General features: G+C 38.1%; 1 protein-coding gene across 1 annotated transcript in view; it reads right to left on the bottom strand.

The window, feature by feature from the left end:
- Rab4 (RAS oncogene family member Rab4) overlaps positions 1-24,060 on the bottom strand; it is a 128,564-nt gene that overhangs the window by 51,676 nt on the left and 52,828 nt on the right. The window contains exons 3-4 of the mRNA XM_070086363.1: positions 9,159-9,273; positions 1,853-2,070 (exon numbers count right to left, since the gene is read on the bottom strand). Of these exons, the coding sequence (XP_069942464.1) occupies positions 1,853-2,070; positions 9,159-9,273 (333 nt within the window). The remainder of the gene's footprint in view (positions 1-1,852; positions 2,071-9,158; positions 9,274-24,060) is intronic.

The following is a 24,060-nucleotide window of genomic DNA, read 5'->3' as shown; positions in this document are numbered from 1 at the left end:
GGATACAGCCGGTTTGTTGAAAAAAATTAAAAAGTATACTACGTATTTGTAAGCCATGGGTTGTTCAGTCTCTTTGCTGAGATCTGCTTTGTTTTCATTGGACAATGTATAGAAATATTTTGACACATTCATCAATATCATGGCTGCCCACTAGCTCACCCAACCAGTCAGTGTTACGTAAGGCAGTAAAAAAAAATTATTTACTGATGACTCATCGTGTAGTCGAAGAGAGATCTTAATTGTGTCCCGAGGCATTCTACCTAAGTTGGTTATGAGAAAAGTTAGGTATGTAGTGTTGTCTGTGATTATGCCTGCTTTTAGTGGGGATACAGTGTTGGTCCAGATATGATCAAGCAATGAAGCATGTGTCTGTGATTCTTGTTGGTTTAGTTATAGATGGTAGTAGCAAGCAGTTGCTCATAGTGTTTGTGAAATCAGTTACTTGGGTGTCAGCTGCTTGGATGAGGTTTATATTAACCCTTTTAGGGTCCGTCCCGTAGATCTACGGCTTTACGTTCAGGGTAGAATCTACGCCGTGAGCTCAGCTCACTCTTATAAGCTGTGAGTGGTAAATTTGGGCCTAGATATGAGAGAATACATCTATGTGGTATGTGTGCACCACATAAAACAAATCCTGCAGCACACAGTGTATAATGAGAGAAAAAAACTGAGACCGTGATTTTCGATTAAAACAGTGACTTTGTGTTTTTTCGTATGTTTTTTATAGTTGTATTTGCGATTTCTTGGTCTCATTTGATAGAATGGAAGACATGTTACAGAAACAGAGATGATTTTGATTGGCTTTAGTAATGGAAATGGCTTGAAACTGAGCTCAAAGTAGCGGAAATGTTAAATTTTTGCCGATGTTCAAGAGTAAACAAACGACCTCACACGTCTAATACATGCCAGCTGGTGAGTCTAATATATGTTCATGAATGTGTTGATAATATTTATACAATTATTACAACATTGCATAACAGTAAATCTTCTATTTTTGGTATGAATAAAAATTCATTATGTGAATAAAAAATCAAAATGGAATTCATTTGTAAAGCCTCAAAACATAACTGATGAACAGAGGAAATGTTAGTTTAGTGCCAGGAATACCTGCATTGTTTATTCTGGACCCTATTTTGAAATTGGAATATTTTGAACTTTGTTAAAATGGCCAAATTACCAATTTCCGATCACTTTATTTTGCAGTTGAAACAGTTGATTTGGCGATTTATTGTGCTCAATCGATAGAATAGAAGTAATACTAGTGAAATAGCTAAGAATTTGGTCGACTGGAATAATGTAAATGGCCTAAAATGGGAGTCAAAGTTGGCAAAAATCACTGATTCGTAAATATCGCTGACACATCAAAATTCATGAGAGCATAATTTCTTCAATTTTCCATCAAATTTTGTTTTATTACCTTCAGAAAAAGATTCTCTACCATTTCATGAGAAAAAATAACAAATTTTTTTTTTTAAAATTCTTGGACCCTGGTGTGCACTTTGCAATTTGGCCTCTGGACCCTGAAAGGGTTAAAGTCACCAGCAAGCAACAGGTGGTGTTTATTCATCTCCTGAGTCAGTTATCGTGTTTCTTAAGTTGTCACTAAATGTGTAAGTATTAGTGTGGGGTAATCTGTAGACTGCTCCAACTGTTATGGTTTTTTTAGGTTTTTGGAAGTGAATTTGGCACATAAATATTAAGCATATTCATCCTTGGTGCAAGTAGATTTAACACATTTTAGTTCCTTATAGTAGCTAGCAGTACCTCCACCTGACTGAATGCACTCAAATTTAACTTCCATTCAGAGATAATTTAGATAATTGTATCTGACATGAAACAGAAAAAATCATACCATTCTCCTGTGCAAATCGTGAAGCTTCCATGAAGGTCACCTGTCGTTCCTCCTCCATGTCTTTCTTGTTGCCAACACACAAAATCATGATATTAGGAGAGGCCAAAGTTCGTGCATCTCCAAGCCAATTACCAAGAGCATTGTAACTATCACGTGACGTCAGGTCGTATACCAATAATGCCCCAGCTGCTCCACGGTAGTAAGACCTAGTTACTGACCTGTTGAAATACATCAACTGTTAGTGCACAGATATTAAGAGAATGAATGAACTCTGGCTAGCATACCAGTGAGGAAGATTTTTTTTTATTATCCCTTATTTGTATGGAGTTAACAATTCCAAAGGCGGCAGTAAACATAGCTCACATGTTGAGCACTGAACATACACTACAGTATACTGTATCTAAATTTGTTTGATAGCATTAAGGATATAACCATTTAAGGCAGACTTCATTGTAAGAAGGGAGACAGGCCCAATGCACAATTATCTTTTACTACCTTGTATAACTGAGGAATTTTTAATCAGATAAGGCTAAATACTTTTTATTCTGAGAAGCAAGCATAAAATAATTTACTTGTCAAGGTCTTAGAAAGCAATAAATGTACTGTACTTACATATAATCCTCAACATGTGTTATCATAATAATCCAAATTAAGAGAGTTGCAGCTATTATAATGCTTGCTTTTATCCAAAAACAATTACTGAAAAAAATTAAGGCTCTTACAGATGATCAGCTAACAGAAAATAAGTTTTTCACTTGGAGTGGGCATTTTTTCATAGCCACTTTGTGCCAGTGCTGCAGTTACCCAGACATACTTTACATGGCTCTTCTTTATTATCCAACAGTTACCCAGACAGAATAACTTTAGTTATTGTGACATACACATTAACTAGGTCTGCCATAAATGGCTGATCAAAAGCATTATAGCATTCTGAACTTCTCACTGAGTGTTCATATGTACACTAGCAGCAAAAGAAGTTGTAAAATTACTATTCAGATGACAGTAATGCAAGTAGTGGGACAAGCTCCCATTTTGTTCCCAGGGCTGTGGAGTTGGAGTCCAAGATTTTATGTGCCGACTCTACAGCTCTGGTTATCCCACTACCTAAAAACTGCCCCTTTTGGAAGGAAAAAACAAAGTTGACATATCTGGTACACAGTATTGTACATATATGATATTAAAGTTAAGTGAGGTAATTAGATAGGAGAGTAGGAAGCATGCTGGGACCATTGTTATGGAATGTCTGGAGTTCATTACCTTTGTAAATTGTGAGTTCATTACCTTTGTAAATTGTGAATTCATTGCCTCTGTAACTTGCTCAGCTATCAAAACTTTGAGGCCCAGTCCCTGGACCCATTATGTACCTCTGTAATCTTTTGACTACCGCCCACAGGATGGGTATGGGGTGCATAATAAACATATTAAACTAACTACTTCAACGACCTTCTTCATCTCATTCCAGAATCACATGCATATGCAGATGACTGTACACTGACATTCACTTATCCAAGAGAAGAAATGCCAGCTGCTCTAAGCTACATCAATCACCAGCTAAGAGCTATATCAGCTTGGGGAAATATATGGCAAGTAACATTTGCACCTGAGAAAACGCAAATGATGATCGTCTCTAGGCACCATGATGGTAATGCTGGTGCAGTAGTAAGCATGAATGGGAGGGTGTTGGCACCTGGAGAAGAAGTTGATATCCTTGGGGTGAAATTTGACTCCAAACCAACCATGAAGAACCATGTTGTAAATCTAGCAAACAAGGCAGCCAGGAAGCTGCTTGGCAGTAGGGGTTGCAAGATTCTGTACAAGGCACAAGTACGCTCACACCTTGAGTATGCCCCACTTTCTTGGTTTGCCTGCCCCCCCTCTCATCTGCGACTGCTTGACAGAGTGGAGAACAGAGCAAGACGTCTCATCTCTCGCCTGGACCCATCCTGGATAGATCTGTCATTTCAGCAGAGCCTTCAACACAGGAGGGATGTGGGTGGCCTTACTGTTATGTACAAGGCCAATACGTATTGTCAAAGTACCACACTTGGATCCACTTTGAGGACAGCATGAAACAAGCTTTTATGCCACAAGATGGGCAGAAAGCAGCAACTTCACTCTGGCTGTACCCATCTCCAGAACATCACTCCATCTGAGATCATATATACCCAGGATGACTCGAGTATGGAACACATTCGTACAGCATAATGATGTCAATGAGATAAAGTCAGTTGAGCAAATGAAAATGCTGGCCCACAGATGGCTCCAACTTCATCCTCTTCCCTACTTGTATGTCTCATAACAATAAAAATGCTTTCAAATGAGATGATGTAGGTAACAGCTCTTAGCTTGCCAATAAAGTTAGGAATCCTTAACCTGTAAATAGCTTGTCAATAAAGCTAGGGATCCTTAACCTTGTCAAACCCTGTGTAAAAAAAAAAAAAAAAAAAAAAAAAAAAAAAAAAAAAAAAAAAAAAAAAAAAGGAGAGATAGAGACTTGTGTCAATGTTTATTTCCTTGTAAATATATGTTTTACAGTGGTCTGGAAGACAAAGTTGTTTTGGACACAAATTATATTATGCTCATGTAACTCAGGTAAGTCCCTCGACCCAAAATATATAAATATGTAATTAACCTCGGATAACCCAATATAATTAAACAATATGACTTATTTCCATGTTCTGAGAAGTATTACATTTTGAAACAATTACAATATCTAAGGTATAACTTGTACATAGTAAAGCATTAGAAGACCAAAGTAGTAAAAAATATAAAAATTATTTGCTATACAGTACGTAATTTATATTCTATGTTAACCCTTTCAGGGTCCAAGGCCCAAATCTGGAGTCACGCACCAGTGTCCAAGAATTTTCAAAAAAAAAATTTGTTATTTTTTCTTATGAAATCGTAGAGAATCTTTTTGTGAAGGTAATAAAACAAAAAGTACGAAATTTGGTGGAAAATTGACGAAATTATGCTCTCGCGAATTTTGATGTGTCAGCGATATTTACGAATCGGCGATTTTGCCGACTTTGACTCCCATTTTAGGCCAATTACATTATTCCAATCAACCAAATTCTTAGCTATTTCACTAGTATTACTTCTATTCTATCGATTGAGCACAAGAAATCGCCAAGTCAACTGTTTCAACTACAAAATAAAGTGATCGGAAATTGTTAATTTGGCCAATTTAACACAAAGTTCAAAATATTCCAATTTCAAAATAGGGTCCAGAATGAACAATGTAGGCATTCCTGGCACTAAACTAACATTTCCTCTGTTCATTAGTTATGTTTTGAGGCTTTACAAATAAATTCTATTTTGATTTTTTATTCACATAATGAATTTTTATTCACACCAAAAAATAGAAGATTTACTGTTATGCAATACTGTAATAATTGTATAAATATCATCACCATATTTGTGAATTTATATTAGACCCACCAGCTGACGTGTATTAGACGTGTGAGGTCGTTTGTTTACTCTTGAATATCGGCAAAAATTTAACATTTCTGCTACTTTGAGCTCAGTTTCAAGCCATTTCCAGTGCTAAAACCAATCAAATTCATCTTTTTTTCTGTAATATGTCTTCCATTCTATCAAATGAGACCAAGAAATCGCAAATACAACTATAAAAAACATACGAAAAAACACTGCAAAGTTGCTGTTTTAATCGAAAAATCATGATTTCATTTTTTTTCTCTCATTATACACAGTGTGCTGCAGGATCTGTTTTATGTGGTGCACACATACCACATAGATGTATTCTCTCATATCTAGGCCCAAATGTACCACTCACAGTTTATCAGAGTGAGCTGAGCTCATGGCGTAGATCTACGGTTTGGACCCTGAATGTAAAGCCGTAGATCTACGGGACGGACCCTGAAAGGGTTAAGCAATACATTTATGCATTTTCCCATATCTTTAGTACTAAAACACCTTGAAACATGTCTGGTATCATAATACAAAAAATGCAAAACATAAATATCGCTGGAGAATATATGCCACTGTTACCGACAAGTGATTTTTTTTTTTTTGCAAACTTTAGTACACCATAAAATCTTAAGAGTTTTTATCATATTCTACTGATTTTAGTCTTATCTGATTTATAAAAAATGCACTTTCAATATGTAAGATTTTTTTTATTTTAGTTTTTATCTTGCCCCACACACAGGAACTTCAATTTCTGGGCATGCCACAGTTAACCCTTTGACTGTTTTCGACGTATAAATACGTCTTACAAGCCAATGTTTCTGACGTATATATACTCAATAATTCTAGCGGCTTCAAATCAAGCGGGAGAAAGCTGGTAGGCCCACATGTGAGAGAATGGGTCTGTGTGGTCAGTGTGCACCACATAAAAATCCTGCAGCACACATTGCGTAATGAGAAAAAAAAAACTGATCGTTTTTTTGGAATAAAACGCCGACTTTGAGGTGTATTTTCGTATAGTATTTATCATTGTATTCACGTTTTCATGGTCTTAGGTGATAAAATGGTAAACATATTACAGAAATAGAGATGATTTTCATTACTTTGACGATGAAAACGACCTTGAAACTGAGCTCAGAGTAGCGGAAATGTTCAATTTTTACCAATGTTCAGGAGTAAATAAATCACACCACACGTCCAATACACGTCAACTGGGGAGTCTAATATTCTTTCACTAGTGCACTGATATTATTTATACCATTTATTAAATAATGTAGTAGTCTGCATACCAGTAAATTTTGTATTTTTTGTATGAATAAAAAATCAAAATAGAAAGCAATAATAATATAAGAGGGGCCTAGAGATGTGACTAATGAACAGAGCATATGTTATTTTAGTGCCACGAATGTCTACCTTGTTTATTCTGGACCCTGTTTTGAAATTGGCATCTTTTTTAGTTTGCATGAAATTGGCCAAATTGCCAATTTCTGACCACCATATCGGGTAGTCCAAATTAGTAAATGGGAGATTTCTTGTACTCAGCTGATAGATAAAATGGAGTTCTAAAGAAATAGCTATGAGTTTGGTCAACTGGACCAATGGAATTGGCTGAAAATAGGGCTCAAAGTCGGCGAAATCGCCGATACGCATATGTCGCCGAGACCGCTAACTTCGCGGGAGCACAATTCCATGAGTTTTCGACCAAATTTCGAACTTTTAGTGTCATTACCATCGGGAAAAGATTCTCTATCATTTCATAAGAAAAAATAGTTTTTTTTTTTTTCAAAAATTGAGCGACATAGAATGACAGTTTCAGAAAGGGGCCTGAAACAGTCAAAGGGTTAATCATTGTGCTGAGCTAATCTGGCAACAGTGACAGGGTTCACACACAACAATTTTAGTTTCTAATGCTGATTATCTGGAACAGATAATAAATGCTATCAAATGAGAAAGTCCAAGAGCTCTGGCAATGGTATGTGGTTTCTTGCCCGCAACAATGTGCCATAACATTACTATTTTTGAGTCTAAGCTACAAGTACATAATTGACATCCACAAAGCCTCAGTACCACTTACCATTTAAGAGCCTTTTGGAACTCATGTTAGCTATAGTAAAATGTAATATACATACACTACTTTAAGGTAAAGCATAAGACAACAAGGCTGAGGTACCCACATGGTAGATATATTTGTATTTAGGTTGGATCAGTGATTCAGATATGGCAGCAGATGCCTTCCAGATTTGCCTTTAGTGAGTTAGAGCATTTCAAGAGCACTAACAAGTTTTTCATGTGGGGATCACACAAGCAACAATGTTTTTAAGATCATGTCACCTTTTTTTTTTTGTTTTTAAGAGAAAAAATAAGTGAAAAATTCCTCTTTTCTTCTGGTAAAGACTATAAACAGTACAGCTGTGAATGATGGTGATGTTGTTGATAGTGACTTGCAAACGTTTTGCAAGTTTAGTCAAAGTATAGTAAAAAGAAAAACATCTGCACTATTAACCCTTTGACTATTTCTGTCATATATATACATCTCACGAGCCAGTGTTTTTGACGTATTTATACTCCAAAATTCAAGCGGCTCAAATCAAGCGGGAGAAAGCTAGTAGGCTCACATATGAGAGAATGGGTCTATGTGGTCAGAGTGTGCAGTATAAAAAAAAATCCTGCAGCACACAGTACTTAAGAAAAAAAAACCTCCGACCGTGTTTTTGGATTCAAACGCTGACTTTGAGGTGTATTTTTGTATAGTATGTATGGTTTATTCTTGTTTTCTTGGTCTCATTTGATAGAATGGAAGACATATTACAGAAATAGAGATGATTTTGATTGGTTTCATGATGAAAAGGACCTTAAAATTGAGCTCAAAGTACTGGAAATGTTTGATTTTTGTCGAGTAAACAAACAACGTCATTGTAAAGTAAGTGTCCAACTAGCAATTCTAATATGCTGTCATGTACGGGTTGACTTTATTTATACTATCATTACAATAATGCAGTAGTCTGCATAACAGTAAATCTTGTATTTTTTATGAATAAAAAAATTCAAAATCGAAAGCGAAAGTAATATAAGAGGGGCCTGGAGATGTGACTGATGAACAGAAAAAATGTTATTTTAGTGCCGAGAATGTCTGCATTGCTCATTCTGGACCCTGTTTTGAAATTGGCATCTTTTTTAATTTGCCAATTTCTGACCACTTTATTGAGTAGTTGAAATTGGTAAATGGGTGGTTTCTTGTACTCAATAGATAGAACAAATGGAGTTCTAAAGAAATAGCTATGAATTTTGTCAACTGGAACAATGAAATTGACCAAAAATAGGGCTCAAAGTGGGTGAAATCACCGATGTGTAAATACCACCGAGATCGCCAACTTCGAGAGAGCGTAATTCTGTAAGTTTTCAATCAAATTTCGTACTTTTGGTGTCATTACCATCAGGAAAAGATTCTCTATCATTTCATAAGAAATAATTTTTTTTTTAAATTCTTCGACACTGAGAGCAAGTTTGTGAGCAGGGTCTCGACAGTCAAAGGGTTAAATGTTGCATTGTCTTGTCTAGAAGTCGATCTGAGAACATAATATCTTAAAGAATGGCTTAAAATGCAAAAAAGGCACAATGTCTAAACAGGCAGCACAAGCAACTCTGGCACAGCAGAACAAAACTAAACATTCTCTGAGTAAGAATGATTTCTGAAAATTTTCCCCTTGCAATGTTGGTAATGTGAATTTCCCCAATGAGTGGAATTTTCAAACAGCTGAAGAAACCTGAAAGTTTTAAAAATTTAATTTCAAATATCTGGAACCCTACTATATCTAAACAATTCATATCATCTAAACAATTCATATCACAGCCAAAAACCAACAATTTATAAACTAACCTGAACCTTTCCTGGCCAGCAGTGTCCCATATTTGTAGCTTGACAGATTTGCCACCAACATTGACAATTCTAGACCCGAATTCGACTCCAATGGTGTGGTTGCTCTCTGCCTTAACTAATATAAAGCAGGAAAATAAAGTTAATTGGATAATTTGAATCTGATAACCTATTCAAAATGTTCAATTTGTTGCCTAAGTGCAAAATCAATGTAAACATAAGCATTTTAATTAAATTTTAACAAGTGTGTGGTCATTTACTCGTCAAGTCTCTTGAAGGTTTTTTTTTAACTAAACACAGGAAATAGCATACAAGCCCAAATTTGCTAAAAATATAATACAACAAAAAAAAACAAAATTTAGCTAATAGAAATTTATATTTTTTTACAGTGAAAGCTTACTTTCATGAAAAATTATACATAATACTGTAGTACAGTACTATGAAAAATATTATGCTATGTGGATTGTTGAGTTGATTTGGGCCTGTGGAGAAGATGGATAGGGACAGGTTGACAAAGAAGGTGTATAAACCTGGGGGGGAAGGCTGAAGGATAAAGGGTCACCCCAGGAATGATGAGACAAAGAGGGTACAAGAAACTTGGAGTTTTAAGGGCTTGAGTATCCGCAAACTTGTGTGAGCACGTTAGGTAGAAGTGAATGGAGACAAGCGGTTTTTAACCCTTTGAGGGTCGACAGGCCCTCTCCGAAACTCGTTCTCAGGGTCGGCCAAATTTAAAAAAAAAAAAAAAATTATTTTCTCTTATGAAAAGATAGAGAATCTTTTCCCGATCATAAAGACACCAAAAGTTTGAAATTTGATAGAAAACTTACGGAATTATGCTCTCGCAAAGTTAGCGGTCTCGGCGATGTTTACGCATCGGCGATTTTGCCCACTTTGAGCCCCATTTTCGGCCAATTTCACTGTACTAGTCGACAAAAAACATGAATATTTCGCTAGAACTCCATTTTTTCTATCGAATGGATGCAAGAAACCACTCATTTATGAAATTCAACTATCCAGTACAGTGGTCAGAATTTAGCAATTTTGCCAATTTCACACAAATTTCAAAAGATGCCAATTTCGGAATAGGGTCCAGAATAAACAAGAAAGACATTCCTGGCACTAAAATGACATTTCCTCTAGTCATTAGTCATGTCTCAAGGCCCCTCTTATATTCTTTTGCTTTCCACTTTGAATTTTTATTTTCACAAAAAATATAAGATTTACTGTTATGCAGACTACTGCATTAGTGTAAAAAATGGTATAAATATTATTGGTGCACTTGTGAAAGAATATTAGACTCACCAGTTGACGTGTATTGCACGCTTGGCACGATTTGTTTACTTTTGAAGTTTGGTAAAAATCGAACATTTCTGCTACTTTGAGCTCAATTTCAAGGCACCTTTCTTTGTAAAACCAGTCAAAATCATCTCAATTTCTGTAATATGTCTTCCATTCTATAAAATGAGACCAAGAAAACTAGAATACAACAATAAATACCATACGAAAATACACTGCAAAGTCGCTGATTTCTTCAAAAAAAATGGTCAAAGTATTTTTTTTCTCATTATGCACTGTGTGCTGCAGGATTTTTTTTAGACTGTGCACACTGACCACATAGACCCATTCTTTCATATGAAGGCCTACCAGCTTTCTCCCACTAGATTTGAGGCCGCTAGAATTTATGAGTACTAGTACGTCAAAAACCCCTACGCGTAAAACGTACTAGTACGACGAAAACCCTCAAAGGGTTAATGGACATGCTGTTGAGGTGTGAGTGGGTTAATTAACTTTTATGAAGGGATTCTGGGAAACTGGATAGAAAGACTTGAGTCATGGATTTGGGAAGGGAAGTGCCTGCACTCTCAAGTAGGGGTTGGGATGCTGCAGTCAGAGGGGTAATCTGACTGCCATGTTACCACCCTTCTGGAAAATGGCAGTTGAGTGAATGTTGATGGATGTGCTTTCTTCGAGTCACTCTGACTTGATGAGAGACAGCCACTGAATTAAAAAAAAATCTAACATACCTGTGATCAGTTTTGAGGGTTTTTACTGACCACCTGGTCAACCAGACCATGGTTTGTTTGCAACTGTGTTATTATGATTTCATGAGTAATGAATGACTCAATGAAGCAAAATGTTTTATTCACTGTGTGGCAGGGAAAAGGACCATAGGAACCTTCAAGAAAGACTTTCTAGCAGCACACTGGCATACTCACTGCCCAGGATACCCAAGTGTCCTAGAGATCAACAGAAAATAATAAAATTTACAAAACCCAGCACTGGATTTTTGGAAGAATTAAGACATGCAATGATGAAGACCTCCCATGCTTTTAACACACTGAATCTGACAAAAAAACACAACAGAAAAAACAACTCTGGCACATACCTAAGATCTGCAAAAATAGCAGAGCATCTCAATGAAAAATAAATCAATGACTATGTAAAGCTGCTCCACCATCCCATGTAATAAGTAACATGAGAGTCAATGAAAATTTTTTTTATGACCAGAGCATGATACCTGATGTCGGGTCACAGGGGTATAAGGCGACTTAGTGACAGCATCTTCCGCTTGCAAGAAAAGGACCTGGGTTCAATCCTGGATTAGGTGGAAATGTTCATATTTCCTTATAACTATGGCCCCTGTTCATCTAGTATTAAATAGGGAAGTGGAAAAGAATCTTTCCTTCATAAGCCAGCCATGTTTGTCATATGAGGCAACTAAAATGCCAGGAGTAATGAGCTAGTAAACCCTTCTGTAGAAAAATACTAAAAATGAGAAGAAAAATTATATAAAACTGAGATGCTTGAATGTGTGTGGATGTAGTGCATCTGAGAGAGAGAGCTAAGGAATGGGTAGCAATAATGTTGAAGGATCAGTTATGGAAGGAAAAGAGGGAATATAAATGTATAAATTCAAGGATTATGTGGATTAACCCCATGACGGTCCGTACCGTAGATCTACGGCTTTACGTTGAGGGTCCAAACCATAGATCTACGTCATGAGCTCAGGTGACTCTGATAAGCTGTGAGCGGTAAATTTTGGCCTTGATATGAGAGAATACATCTATGTGGTATGTGTGCACCACATAAAACAAATCCTGCAGCACATAGTGCATAATGAGAGAAAAGAAAACTGAGACCATAATTTTCTATCAAAACAGCGAATTTGCAGCGTTTTTTCTTATGTTTTTTATAGTTGCATTTGCTATTTCTTGGTCTCATTTGATAGAATGGAAGACATATTACAGAAATAGAGATGATTTTGATTGGTTTTAGTACTGGAAATGGCTTGAAACGGAGCTCAAATTAGCGGAAATGTTAAATTTTTGCCAATGTTCAAGAGGAAACAAATGACCTCACACGTCTAATACACGCCTGCTGGAGGGTCTAATATATGTTCACAAATGTGGTGATATTATTTATACCATTATTACAGTATTGCATAACAGTAAATCTTCTATTTTTTGGTTTGAATAAAAATTCATTATGTGAATAAAAAATCAAAATGGAATTCATTAGTAAAGCCTGAAAACGTAACTAAGGAACAGAGGAAATGTTAGTTTAGTGCCAGAAATGCCTGCATTGTTTATTCTGGACCCTGTTTTGAAATTGGAGTATTTTGAACTTTGCATTAACCCTTTGACTGTCGCAACCCCCAATCCTGAGGCGTCTCCTGGTGTCGCAAAATTTAAAAAAAAAAAAAATTATTTTTTCTTATGAAATGATAGAGAATCTTTTCCCGATTGTAAAGACACCATAAAAACGAAATTTGATGGAAAACTGACGGAATTACGCTCTCGCGAAGTTAGCGACTTCGGCGATATTTACAAATCGTCTTTTTCGCCCAATTTGAGCCCTATTTTCGGCTAATTCCATTATTCCAGTCAACCAAACTCATAGCTATTTCTTCAGAACTCCATTTTTTCCATCGATTGAGTACAACAAACTGCCCATTTACTGATTTCAACTACCCAATAACATGGTCAGAAATATGCAATTTGGCCAATTTCACGAAAATTAAAAAATATGACAATTTCAAAATAAGGACCAGAATGAACAATGCAGACATTCCTGGCTCTAAAATAACATTTTCTTTGTTCATCAGTCATGTCTCCAGGCCCCTCTGATATTACTCTTGCTTTTTATTTTGAAATTTTATTCAAACAAAAAATAGAAGATTTACTGTTATGCAGACTACTGCAATACTGTAATAATTGTAAAAATTACATCAACCCATTTATGACTGCATATTAGAATGGCTATTTGGACATTTATTGGACAATGACATCATTTGTTTACTTTTGAACATCGGCAAAAATCAAACATTTCCCGTATTTTGTGCTCCATTTCCAGGTTCTTTTTATAGTAAAATTAAGCAAAATCACCTCTATTTCTATAATATAGTTTCCATTCTATCAAATGAGACCAAGAAAACGAGAATACAATAACAAATACTATACGAAAATAGACCACAAAGTCAGCATTTTAATTAAAAAAAAAAAACGGTCGGAGTTTTTTTTTTCTCATTATGCACTGCGTGCTCCAGGATTTTTTTTATATGGTGCACACTGACCACACAGACCCATTCTCTCACATGTGGGTCTACCAGCTTTCTCCTGCCTGATTTGAAGCCGCTAGAATTTATGAGTATATATACGTCAAACACGGTACCTCGTAAACGTATATATACGGCCGCGACAGTCAAAGGGTTAAATTGGCCAAATTACCAATATCCGATCACTTTATTTTCTAGTTGAAACAGTTGACTTGGCGAATTCTTGTGCTCAATCGACAGAATAGAAGTAATACTAGTGAAATAGCTAAGAATTTGGTCGACTGGAATAATGTAATTGGCCTAAAATGGGAGTCAAAGTTCGCAAAATCGCCGATGCGTAAAAATCGCTCACACACGAAAATACGCGAGCATAATTTCATCAATTTTCCATCAAATTACGTACTTTTTATTTTACCTTCAGATAAAGATTCTCTACCATTTCATAAGAAAAAATAACAAAATTATTTTTTGAAAATTCTTGAACATTGGTGCACCCTTTGAAATTTGGTCTCTGGACCCTGAAAGGGTTAAAATATGGGTCGGATGCAAAAAGTGGGTCATGATAAGTGTATATGCACCTGGAAAAGAGAGGAGTGTAGGGTAGAGAGAGAGATTTTGGGAGATGTTAAATGAGTGTGTAGTAACTTTTGAACCAAGTGAGAGAGTAATTGCAGTAGGGGACCTAAATGCTGAAGTAGAAGAAACATTTAGAAAGGGTGTGGTAGGTAAGTTTGGGGTGCCAGGTGTGAATGAAAATGGGGGATTCTGAATGAACTTTATATAGAAAGGGGTTTGGTTATAGGTAACAAACATTTTAAGAAAACGAGGATAAATAAATATACAAGATATGATATAGAGCGAAATGACAATAGTTTGCTGGACTACGTATTGGTAGATAAAAGACTGTTGAGTAGACTTCAAGATGTACATGTTTATAGAGGGGCCACAGATAGATCACTTTTTAGTTGTAGCTACACTGAGAGTAAAAGGTAGATGGGATACAAGGAAAATAGAAGCATCAAGTAAGAGAGAGGTGAAGGTTCATAAACTAGAGGAGGAGGTAGTTAGGGTAGGATACAAACAACTTTTGGAGGATAGATGGGCTAATGAGAGTATAGGCAATGGGGTCAAAGATGCATGGGGTAGGTTTAAGAATGTAGTGTTAGTGTGTTCAGCAGAAGCTTGTGGTTACAGGAAAGTGGGTGCAGGAGGGAAGAAGAGCAATTGGTGGAATGATGATGTAAAGAGTAGTAAGGGAGAAAAAGTTAGCATATGAGTGGTTTTTACAAAGTAGAAGTGATGCAAGGAGGGAGGAGTAAATGGAGAGAAAAAGAGAGGTTAAGAGAGTGGTGAAGCAATGTAAAAAGAGGGCAAATGAGAGTGGGTGAGATGTTATCAACAAATTTTGTTGAAAATAAGAAAAATTTTTGGAGATTAATAAGTTGAGGAAGCATAGGGAACAAATGAATTTGACAGTTAAAAATAGGAGAAAAGCATTCTTAAATGGAGAGTTAGAGGTATCAGAAAGATGGAGGAAATATTTCGAGGAATTTTTAAATGTTGATGAAGATAGGGAAGCTGTGATTTTGTGTATAGGGCATGAAGAAATAACATCTTGTAGGAGTGAGGAAGAGCCAGTTATGAGTGTATGGGAAGTTCATGAGGCAGTGGGTAGAATGAAAGGGGGGGGGGTAAGGCAGGTGGGATTCATGGGATAAAGACAAATACTAAAAGCAAGTAGGGATATAGTTTGGGAGTGGTTGGTGTTTTTATTTAATAAATATATGGAAGAAGGTAAGGTATTTAGGGATTGGCAGAGAGGATGCACAGTTTCTTTGTATAAAGGCAGGGGACAAAAAAAAGACTGCAAAAAATTATAGGGGAATAAGTCTGTCGAGTCTCCATTGGGAAGTGGAACAGAATTCTTCCTCCATAAGCCATGTGTGTCATAAAAGGTGACTGAAATGCTGGGAGCAAGGGGCTATTAATCCCTTCTCCTGTCTACATTACTAAAGTTAAAAAGAGAGACTTCTGTTTTTCTTTTTGCGTCACTCTGCCTCTGTGGATGAGCAGCAGCACAGCAGCAGCACAGCAGCAGCCAGCACAGCAGCAGCACAGCAGCAGCACAGCAGCAGCAGCAGCACAGTAGCCAGCACAGCAGCAGCACAGCAGCAATTGCACAGCAGTTGCAGCACAGCAGCAGCAGCACAGCAGCAGCAGCACAGCAGCAGCACAGCAGCAGCACAGCAGCATGTTCAGCACAGCAGCAGCAGCACAGTAGCAGCACAGCAGCAGCACAGCAGCAACAGCACAGATGCAGCACAGCAGCAGCAGCAGCACAGCAGCAGCACAGCAGCACAGCAGCAGCACAGCAGCAGCACAGCAGCAACAGCAGCAGCAACAGCAGCAACAACAGCAGCACAGCAGCAGCAGCACAGCAGCAGCACAGCAGCAGCACAGCAGCAGCAGCAGCACAGCAGCAGCAGCAGCACAGCAGCACAGCAGCACAGCCAAGCAGCAGCAGCAGCACAGCAGCAGCAGTACAGCACAGCAGGGAAAAGTAGGCATAAGTGGGGTTAAGGTAGTTCAGGCAACCAGGAACCATTAGCGAGTTACGTCGCGCACCCCCCCCCCCTTCTGGCGGGCTGTGGCGAAACTAGTTCTTGGTGTCTGATTTGTTCAAATTTCTACTCCTGGTAATATTGACCTTACCTGGTGTGGGTTGAAGTTTGGAGATTCACTTCACCTCCACTCTTCTCCTAATCAGGTAGGGTGATCTACCAGGAGTATTACTGTTTGTTCCTTTCTTTTGTTTGCTGGTTACCAGTAATGATTTTGGCATTTATCATTCTTTTCCATTCTTAAATGTTATATTATCATGACCATTGGTAACCAGTTTATATTTTCTTATTACCAGCTCTGTTCCTGGCGTGGTCATCCAGGATAGACGCCAGATAAAGGAGCAAGACATATGTTAATGAGACTTATTAACATTATTGGACTACTACTGGCCCTTACCTGTTCTACTTGTGGTGCTCCATCCAAGTGGTAGGAGATTCCAAAACATCGGACTATCACCATCCGCCCAGGATAACCTACATCAATAATATCAGAAGATCTATCCAGGGCCTTACCTACTCCTGCCCAACTACAAGAACCGAAGGCCATTTTTTTTATTATATTTAAATTTTAAGTAAAATCCTCAAAAATCATTATTCTTATTTTTCCTAGTCGTTTCTTTATTTATTTATTTTTCCATTAGTTTCTTTTGTTCAGATGGAAGGCGTTCCACTGACAATGGCGACCTTGCCAGGATACGACTCTTGAAGCAACATCGTCCTGATGGTTCAACTGGTTGTGAGTATAACATTTAAGATAGAAAAGGGTGAGTTAGTTGAGGTGTCAAGTCATTACTGGTAGTCTGGTTGACTTACCGTTGTTTGGTTCTAAGGTTCGGTTTAGAAGTTTACCTATTTGTTGGACCTGGGGAACTTTGATGATAACCCCTCCTGTGTGAACCGTGTGTATTTTGCTTAGTGAAGGCTATTGGGCCCACAAGTGTATTCTTCCAGGGAGAAATATTTATTTCATTTTCTACTTTGGGAAGTTTAAAGTGTGCGGACTGTGTCCCTCTTTTGTAACAGACGTTCCTGTTAGTTTTAATTAAGACAGTTGAAGTTGGGTGCGTAATATTTCTTTTTACAAGATGGATTCTTTAGATTTCTGGTTGAAAGCTGGAAAGGAAATGGGATTTACTGGACAAAGCCTTGATAATTACATTACTGCTAAAATGGCTATTGTAAAGAAAGAGAAATGGGAAAAAGAACAGGAAAGACTAGCTCGGGAAGAGAAAAAAGAACAGGAAAGACTAGCTCGAGACAAGAAAGAGGAACAGGAAAGACTAGCTTGGGAAGAGAAAAAGGAACAGGAAAGACTAGCTCGAGAAGAGAGATAGGAACAGGAAAGACTAGCTCGGGAGGATAAAATCAAACAGGAAAGGATAGCTAGAGAAGATAGAGTTCAGGCAAGAGAGGCAGCCTTCAAAATGAAGGAAATTGAGTTAGAACAATCAAGGTTGGAATTAGAAGCCAAGAAGGTAGAACTATCTAAGCAGAAAATAGATGAAGGGGTACTAGAATACCCTTCCCAAGAACCTAATATTAGGATGCCACAAATACCACCTTTCTCAGAACAAGATGACATAGCGGCATATATTACTCGATTCGAGAGTACTGCTACTCTCTGTGACTGGCCATCAGATTCTTGGGCTACTAGGCTTGGCTTACTACTGTCAGGTTCAGCATTAAACGTCTATTCCACTCTACCCTCTGATGTTATTTCTAGTTATAGCCTGCTGAAGAAAGCTATACTTCAGGCTTTCAAAAAAACTACTCATCATTACAGGTCGGAGTTTAGACACATTAAAATAACTCCTAATCAAAATTATATGCAATTCTTGACAACACTTTTCAGATTATTTGATTCGTGGATTGATAGTGCTGAGGTTGACCACGATTTCGAATCTTTACGAGACCTGATGGTAAGAGATCAATTCCTTTCTTCTGTAAACTCTGACTTACGAATATTCATTAAAGAAAGAAACATTCATACGGCTGCGGAAATGGCACAAGCTGCTGATATATATGCGTGCGCTCATAATAACTACCCTAAAGAGCGTAGCAGATATAAGCCTGTTGTGCCTAAGCAATCTGAGGGATCCAAACCCTCCATACCAAGGAATTCCACGGCCTTCACAGTAAAATGTTTCAACTGTAATGAATGGGGTCATAGAAGGCCCGACTGTCCTAAGAAAAAAGGTGAAAATATCGGTAAATGTTTCACTGAATCAAACATAAACGCACCTTTTAGTGAAGGTACAGTCAATGGCATGAATGTGTCAACCATTCTTAGAGACACTGGATGTTCCTGTATTGTTATCTCAAGTAAGCTTTTCCCTAACCTAGATTCTTCACGTTATAAGTCCACTAAATTAACTGACTATTTAGGAAGAAGCGATTCTTTTCCAACAGTCAGATGTTTCGTTAGGTGCAAATGGTTCTCAGGATGGGTAGATGCCGTAGTTGCCCCGATAACCTCGTGTTCTGTTTTGGTTGGGAACATACAAGGGGCTACTTTCCCATCTGAGAAGGACTGTTTGGAATTTGGAGTTTCCAAGGAAGGGTTGGAACCTAATATCTCTGTTTCTTCACAGATAGTTCCAGATGAGATTCAGTTCGATAACTTAAATCAGAGAGCTGATGGTTACAAAACTCCGGTAACACCTTTAGTAAGTCAGTCACTTAAACTGGACAACGCAGACACCAGTGGAAAACTACGTGTGGCACAATCTTTTCAACAACTAGACACAATTAACGTCCTTACCAGAGCTCAGTCTAAGGTAAAACCTATCCACCCATTAGTTCTTTCCAAAGGAAAGCCAATTGAGCTGTCTCACATAGATTTAGAGGGTCTTCAAAAGACTTGTCCTTCCTTAGAGGAATCTCGGAAGTTAGCTTTAAATGGCAAGGTGATACAGAGAGAAATTTTCTTACAAGTTTGAGTTCAAACACGATCTTTTGTACAAGACTATAGTGTCTGCGGACAAACCCAATGACGTTGGTCGAAGCCTGTTAGTCATTCCGCAGGATTGCCGGGAAACCATTTTAAAGATTTCTCATGACTTACCAGTCTCTGGCCATTTTTCACATAGGAAGACCTATAATAAAATCAAGGACCTATATTTCTGGCCTAGTATGTCCTCTGACATCTATAAGTACTGCAGATCATGTCACGTATGTCAACTTTCCACGCAGAAGGGTAGAACTAGGAGAGTTCCTATGGTAAAGATGCCAATTTTCTCGGTCCCTTTTGCAAGAATTGCAGTAGATATAGTTGACCCTCGTTCATCAGGTCATAAATATATTTTAACTTTGACTATGCGTCCAGCTGCCCAAAGAAGAAAGATATTCCACTGTGGATAAAGAATGTTATGCTTTAGTATGGGTATAAGTAGATTCAAATACTACCTATACAGTAAACCCTTTGTGCTTGAAACAGATCACAAGCCACTGATGTACTTGGAAAACTTTAAAGGGTCAAATAGCAGACTCTTGAGATGGGCTCTGGCTATTCAGCCCTATAAGTTTTAAGTCATTTATATTTCTGGCTCTGAAAACCACTTTTCAGATTGGCTGAGCCGAGGTTGTATTTAGTTCTTTTCCCTCTGTTCGTTGACTTATTGACTCCGTCCATAAGTTTTGGAAGGGGGTATTGTGAGGGAAAAGTAGGCATAAGTGGGGTTAAGGTTGTTCAGGCAACCAGGAACCATTAGCGAGTTACGTCGCGCACCCCCCCCCTCTGGCGGGCTGGGGCGAAACTAGTTCTTGGTGTTTGATTTGTTCAAATTTCTACTCCTGGTAATATTGACCTTACCTGGTGTGGGTTGAAGTTTGGAGAGTCACTTCACCTCCACTCTTCTCCTAATCAGGTAGGGTGATCTACCAGGAGTATTACTGTTTGTTCCTTTCTTTTGTTTGCTGGTTACCAGTAATGATTTTGGCATTTATCATTCTTTTCCATTCTTAAATGTTATATTATCATGACCATTGGTAACCAGTTTATTTTTTCTTATTACCAGCTCTGTTCCTGGCGTGGTCATCCAGGATAGACGCCAGATAAAGGAGCAAGACATATGTTAATGAGACTTATTAACATTATTGGACTACTACTGGCCCTTACCTGTTCTACTTGTGGTGCTCCATCCAAGTGGTAGGAGATTCCAAAACATCGGACTATCACCATCCGCCCAGGATAACCTACATCAATAATATCAGAAGATCTATCCAGGGCCTTACCTACTCCTGCCCAACTACAAGAACCGAAGGCCATATTTTTTTATTATATTTAAATTTTAAGTAAAATCCTCAAAAATCATTATTCTTATTTTTCCTAGTCGTTTCTTTATTTATTTATTTTTCCATTAGTTTCTTTTGTTCTGATGGAAGGCGTTCCACTGACAAAGTGTATGGTAGAGTTATTATTGAAATAATTATGAGTATGAAGGAGAATAGGATAGCAGATGAACAAGGAGGCTTTAGGAAAGGTAGGGAGTGTGTAGACCATGTGTTTACAGTGAAACATATAGGTGAACAATATTTAGATAAGGGTAAAGAGGCTTTTGTGGCAATTGGGGGTTTGGAAAAGGCATATGACAGGGTGGATAGGGGGGCATGTGGTAGATGTTGGAAATGTATAGAATAGGAGGTAGGTTACTGAAAGCAGTGAATACTATTTCCCAGTAAAAGTAGGCCTTAGACAAAGATGTGTGATGTCACCATGGTTGCTCAAGAGGTGTGGGGTTAAAAGATAAAGAATCTAACAGAAAGTGGGAGTTGTCACAGTTGCTCTTTGCTGATGACACTGCTTTTGGAAGATTTTGAAGAGAAGTTGCAGAGATTCTGGGATGAGTTTGGTAGGGAAACTAAAAGAAGAAAATTAAAAGTGAATATACAACAGAGTATAGTGATGAGGATAAAAAAATTAGGTGATGAAAGACTGGATATCAGATTGGAGAGAGAGAGCATGGAGGAGGTGAGTGCATTCAGATATTTAGGAGTGGATGTGTCAGCAGATGGGTCTATGAAAGATGAGGTGAATCATAGAATTGATAAGGGAAAAAAGGTGAGTGGTGCACTTAGAAGTCTGAGGAGACAAAGAACTTTGTCCATGGAAGCAAAGATGGGAATGTATGAGGGTATAGTTATACCAATGCTCTTGCATGGGTGTGATACTTGGGTAGTGACTATTGCAACAAGGAGAAGGCTGGAGGCAGTGGAGATGTCATGTCTGAGAGCAACGTGTGGTGTGAATATAATGCAGAGAATTCGTAGTTTGGAAATTAGGAGGTGGTGTGGGATTACCAAAACTATTATCCAGAGGGCTGAGGATGGGTTGTTGAGGGGGTTTGGACATGTAGAGAAATGGAATGAAATAGAATGACTTCGAGTGTACAAATCTGTAGTGGAGGGAAGGGGGAGTAAGGAAAGGTTGGAGGGAGGGGGTAAAGGGGGTTGTGTGTGTGAGGGGCTTGGACTTCCAGCAAGTATGTGTGAGCATGTTAGATAGGAGCAAATGGAGACAAATGAATTTCAGGACTTTATGTGCTGTTGGAGTGTGAGCAAGGTAACATTTATGAAGGGATTCAGGGAAACCGGCAGGCCGGGCTCGAGTCCTGGAGATGGGAAGTAGTATGTAGACAGTAAGCCTACAATGTATGCCCAGCTGAGTTCATATTTTGTGCCATGCTAGTGCTGCCATCTATAGGTTTACCTAGCTCAGCGTGAAACCACATCACCCCAGTCTCACTCTCCGACCGGCGGCCTACAAGACAACATCTCCCCTCCCCCAGACTGCCCGCTCTGAACCGCATTTCTCCAAATAAAGTAATCTAGTCAACGGCCATATATCTCATCTACCTCTACACTACCCAGCAAGTTCTAGAGCAACCCCAAGAAGCAGTAAACCAGTTTAAAACAAGTACAGTGCCTACAATATGAAGAAGGGGTGTTAATGTTGCAGTTTTATAACTGTAGTGTAAGCATGCCTCTGGCAAGACAGTGATGGAGTGAATGATGATGAAAGTTTTTCTTTATCGGGACACCCTGCCTTGGTGGGAAACGGCTGATGTGTTAACATAAATAAATAAATAAATAAATATAAACATGTATATATACATACACCTACCATCCGACTTACGACCTGCTTGACATACGTCCACTCAACTTACGACCGTGCATCTGGCAGCTGGGCTGGGCCGGCTGATGCACACCGCTGTACAATATTTGACAATACTCGCGGCGGCAATGCGTCATGCAGGCAGCATCAGTTTGAGTAACCCTGCCCTATCAGCAGCATCATACTGTACTAACTGGACAGTAAATTTCACCATGGCCCCTAAGATGAAGTCTGAATCTTGCACTGGAGATTGTGGCAAGAAAGGCTCTTACTCTCCAACTCTCTATTTGTTTTCACTGTTGCACATTAACCTGTCTGTATCTGTCTGCCTGTATATCTGTGTCTGTCTGTATCTCTGTGCATCTGTTTGTCTGTCTACCTGTGTGTGTCTTTCTGTCTACCTGTGTGTGTCTTTCTGTCTACCTGTGTGTGTCTTTCTGTCTATCTGTGTGTCTGTCTTTCTGTCTGCTTGTCTGTCTCAGAGCCACTCATTAAGAGTGTAATTGGTCTTGAAGATGCCATATTAACCCTTTCAGGGTCCGTCCCGTAGATCTACAGCTTTACGTTCAGGGTCCAAACCCTAGATCTACGTCATGAGCTCAGCTCACTCTGATAAACTGTGAGTGGTACATTTGGGCCTAGATATGAGAGAATACATCTATGTGGTATGTGTGCCCCACATAAAACAGATCCTGCAGCACACTGTGTATAACGAGAGAAAAAACTGAAATCACGATTTTTCGATTAAAACAGCGAATTTGCAGTGTTTTTTCATATGTTTTTTATAGTTGTATTTGCGATTACTTGGTCTCATTCGATAGAATGGAAGACATATTACAGAAATAGAGATGATTTTGATTGGTTTTAGCACTGGAAATGGCTTGAAACTGAGCTCAAAGTAGCAGAAATGTTAAATTTTTGCCGATGTTCAAGAGTAAACAAACGACCTCACACGTCTAATACACGCCAGCTGGTGGATCTAATATGCATTCATAAATATGGTGATGATATTTACACGATTATTACAGTATTGCATAACAGTAAATCTTCTATTTTTTGGTGTGAATAAAAATTCATTATGTGAATAAAAAATCAAAATGGAATTTATTTGTAAAGCCTCAAAACGTAACTAATGAACAGAGGAAATGTTAGTTTAGTTCCAGGAATACCTACATTGTTTATTCTGGACCCTATTTTAAAATTGGAATATTTTGAACTGTGTTAAATTGGCCAAATTAACAATTTCCGATCACTTTAATTTGTAGTTGAAACAGTTGACTTGGCGATTTCTTGTGCTCTATCGATAGAATAGAAGTAATACTAGTGAAATAGCTAAGAATTTGGTTGACTGGAATAATGTAATTTGCCTAAAATGGGAGTCAAATTCGGCAAAATCGCCGATTCGTAAATATTGCTGACACATCAAAATTCGCGAGAGCATAATTTCGTCAATTTTCCATCAAATTTCGTACTTTTCTTTTACTACCTTCACAAAAAGATTCTCTACCATTTCATCAGAAAAAATAATTTTTTTTTTTTTTTTGAAAATTCTTGGACACTGGGGCACCACTTCAGATTTGGGCCTTGGACCCTGAAGGGGTTAATAATGATAAT

Source organism: Cherax quadricarinatus, chromosome 18, assembly GCF_038502225.1.
Source record: "Cherax quadricarinatus isolate ZL_2023a chromosome 18, ASM3850222v1, whole genome shotgun sequence".
Lineage (NCBI taxonomy): Eukaryota > Metazoa > Arthropoda > Malacostraca > Decapoda > Parastacidae > Cherax > Cherax quadricarinatus.
This window is presented reverse-complemented; position numbering and strand designations above follow the sequence as displayed.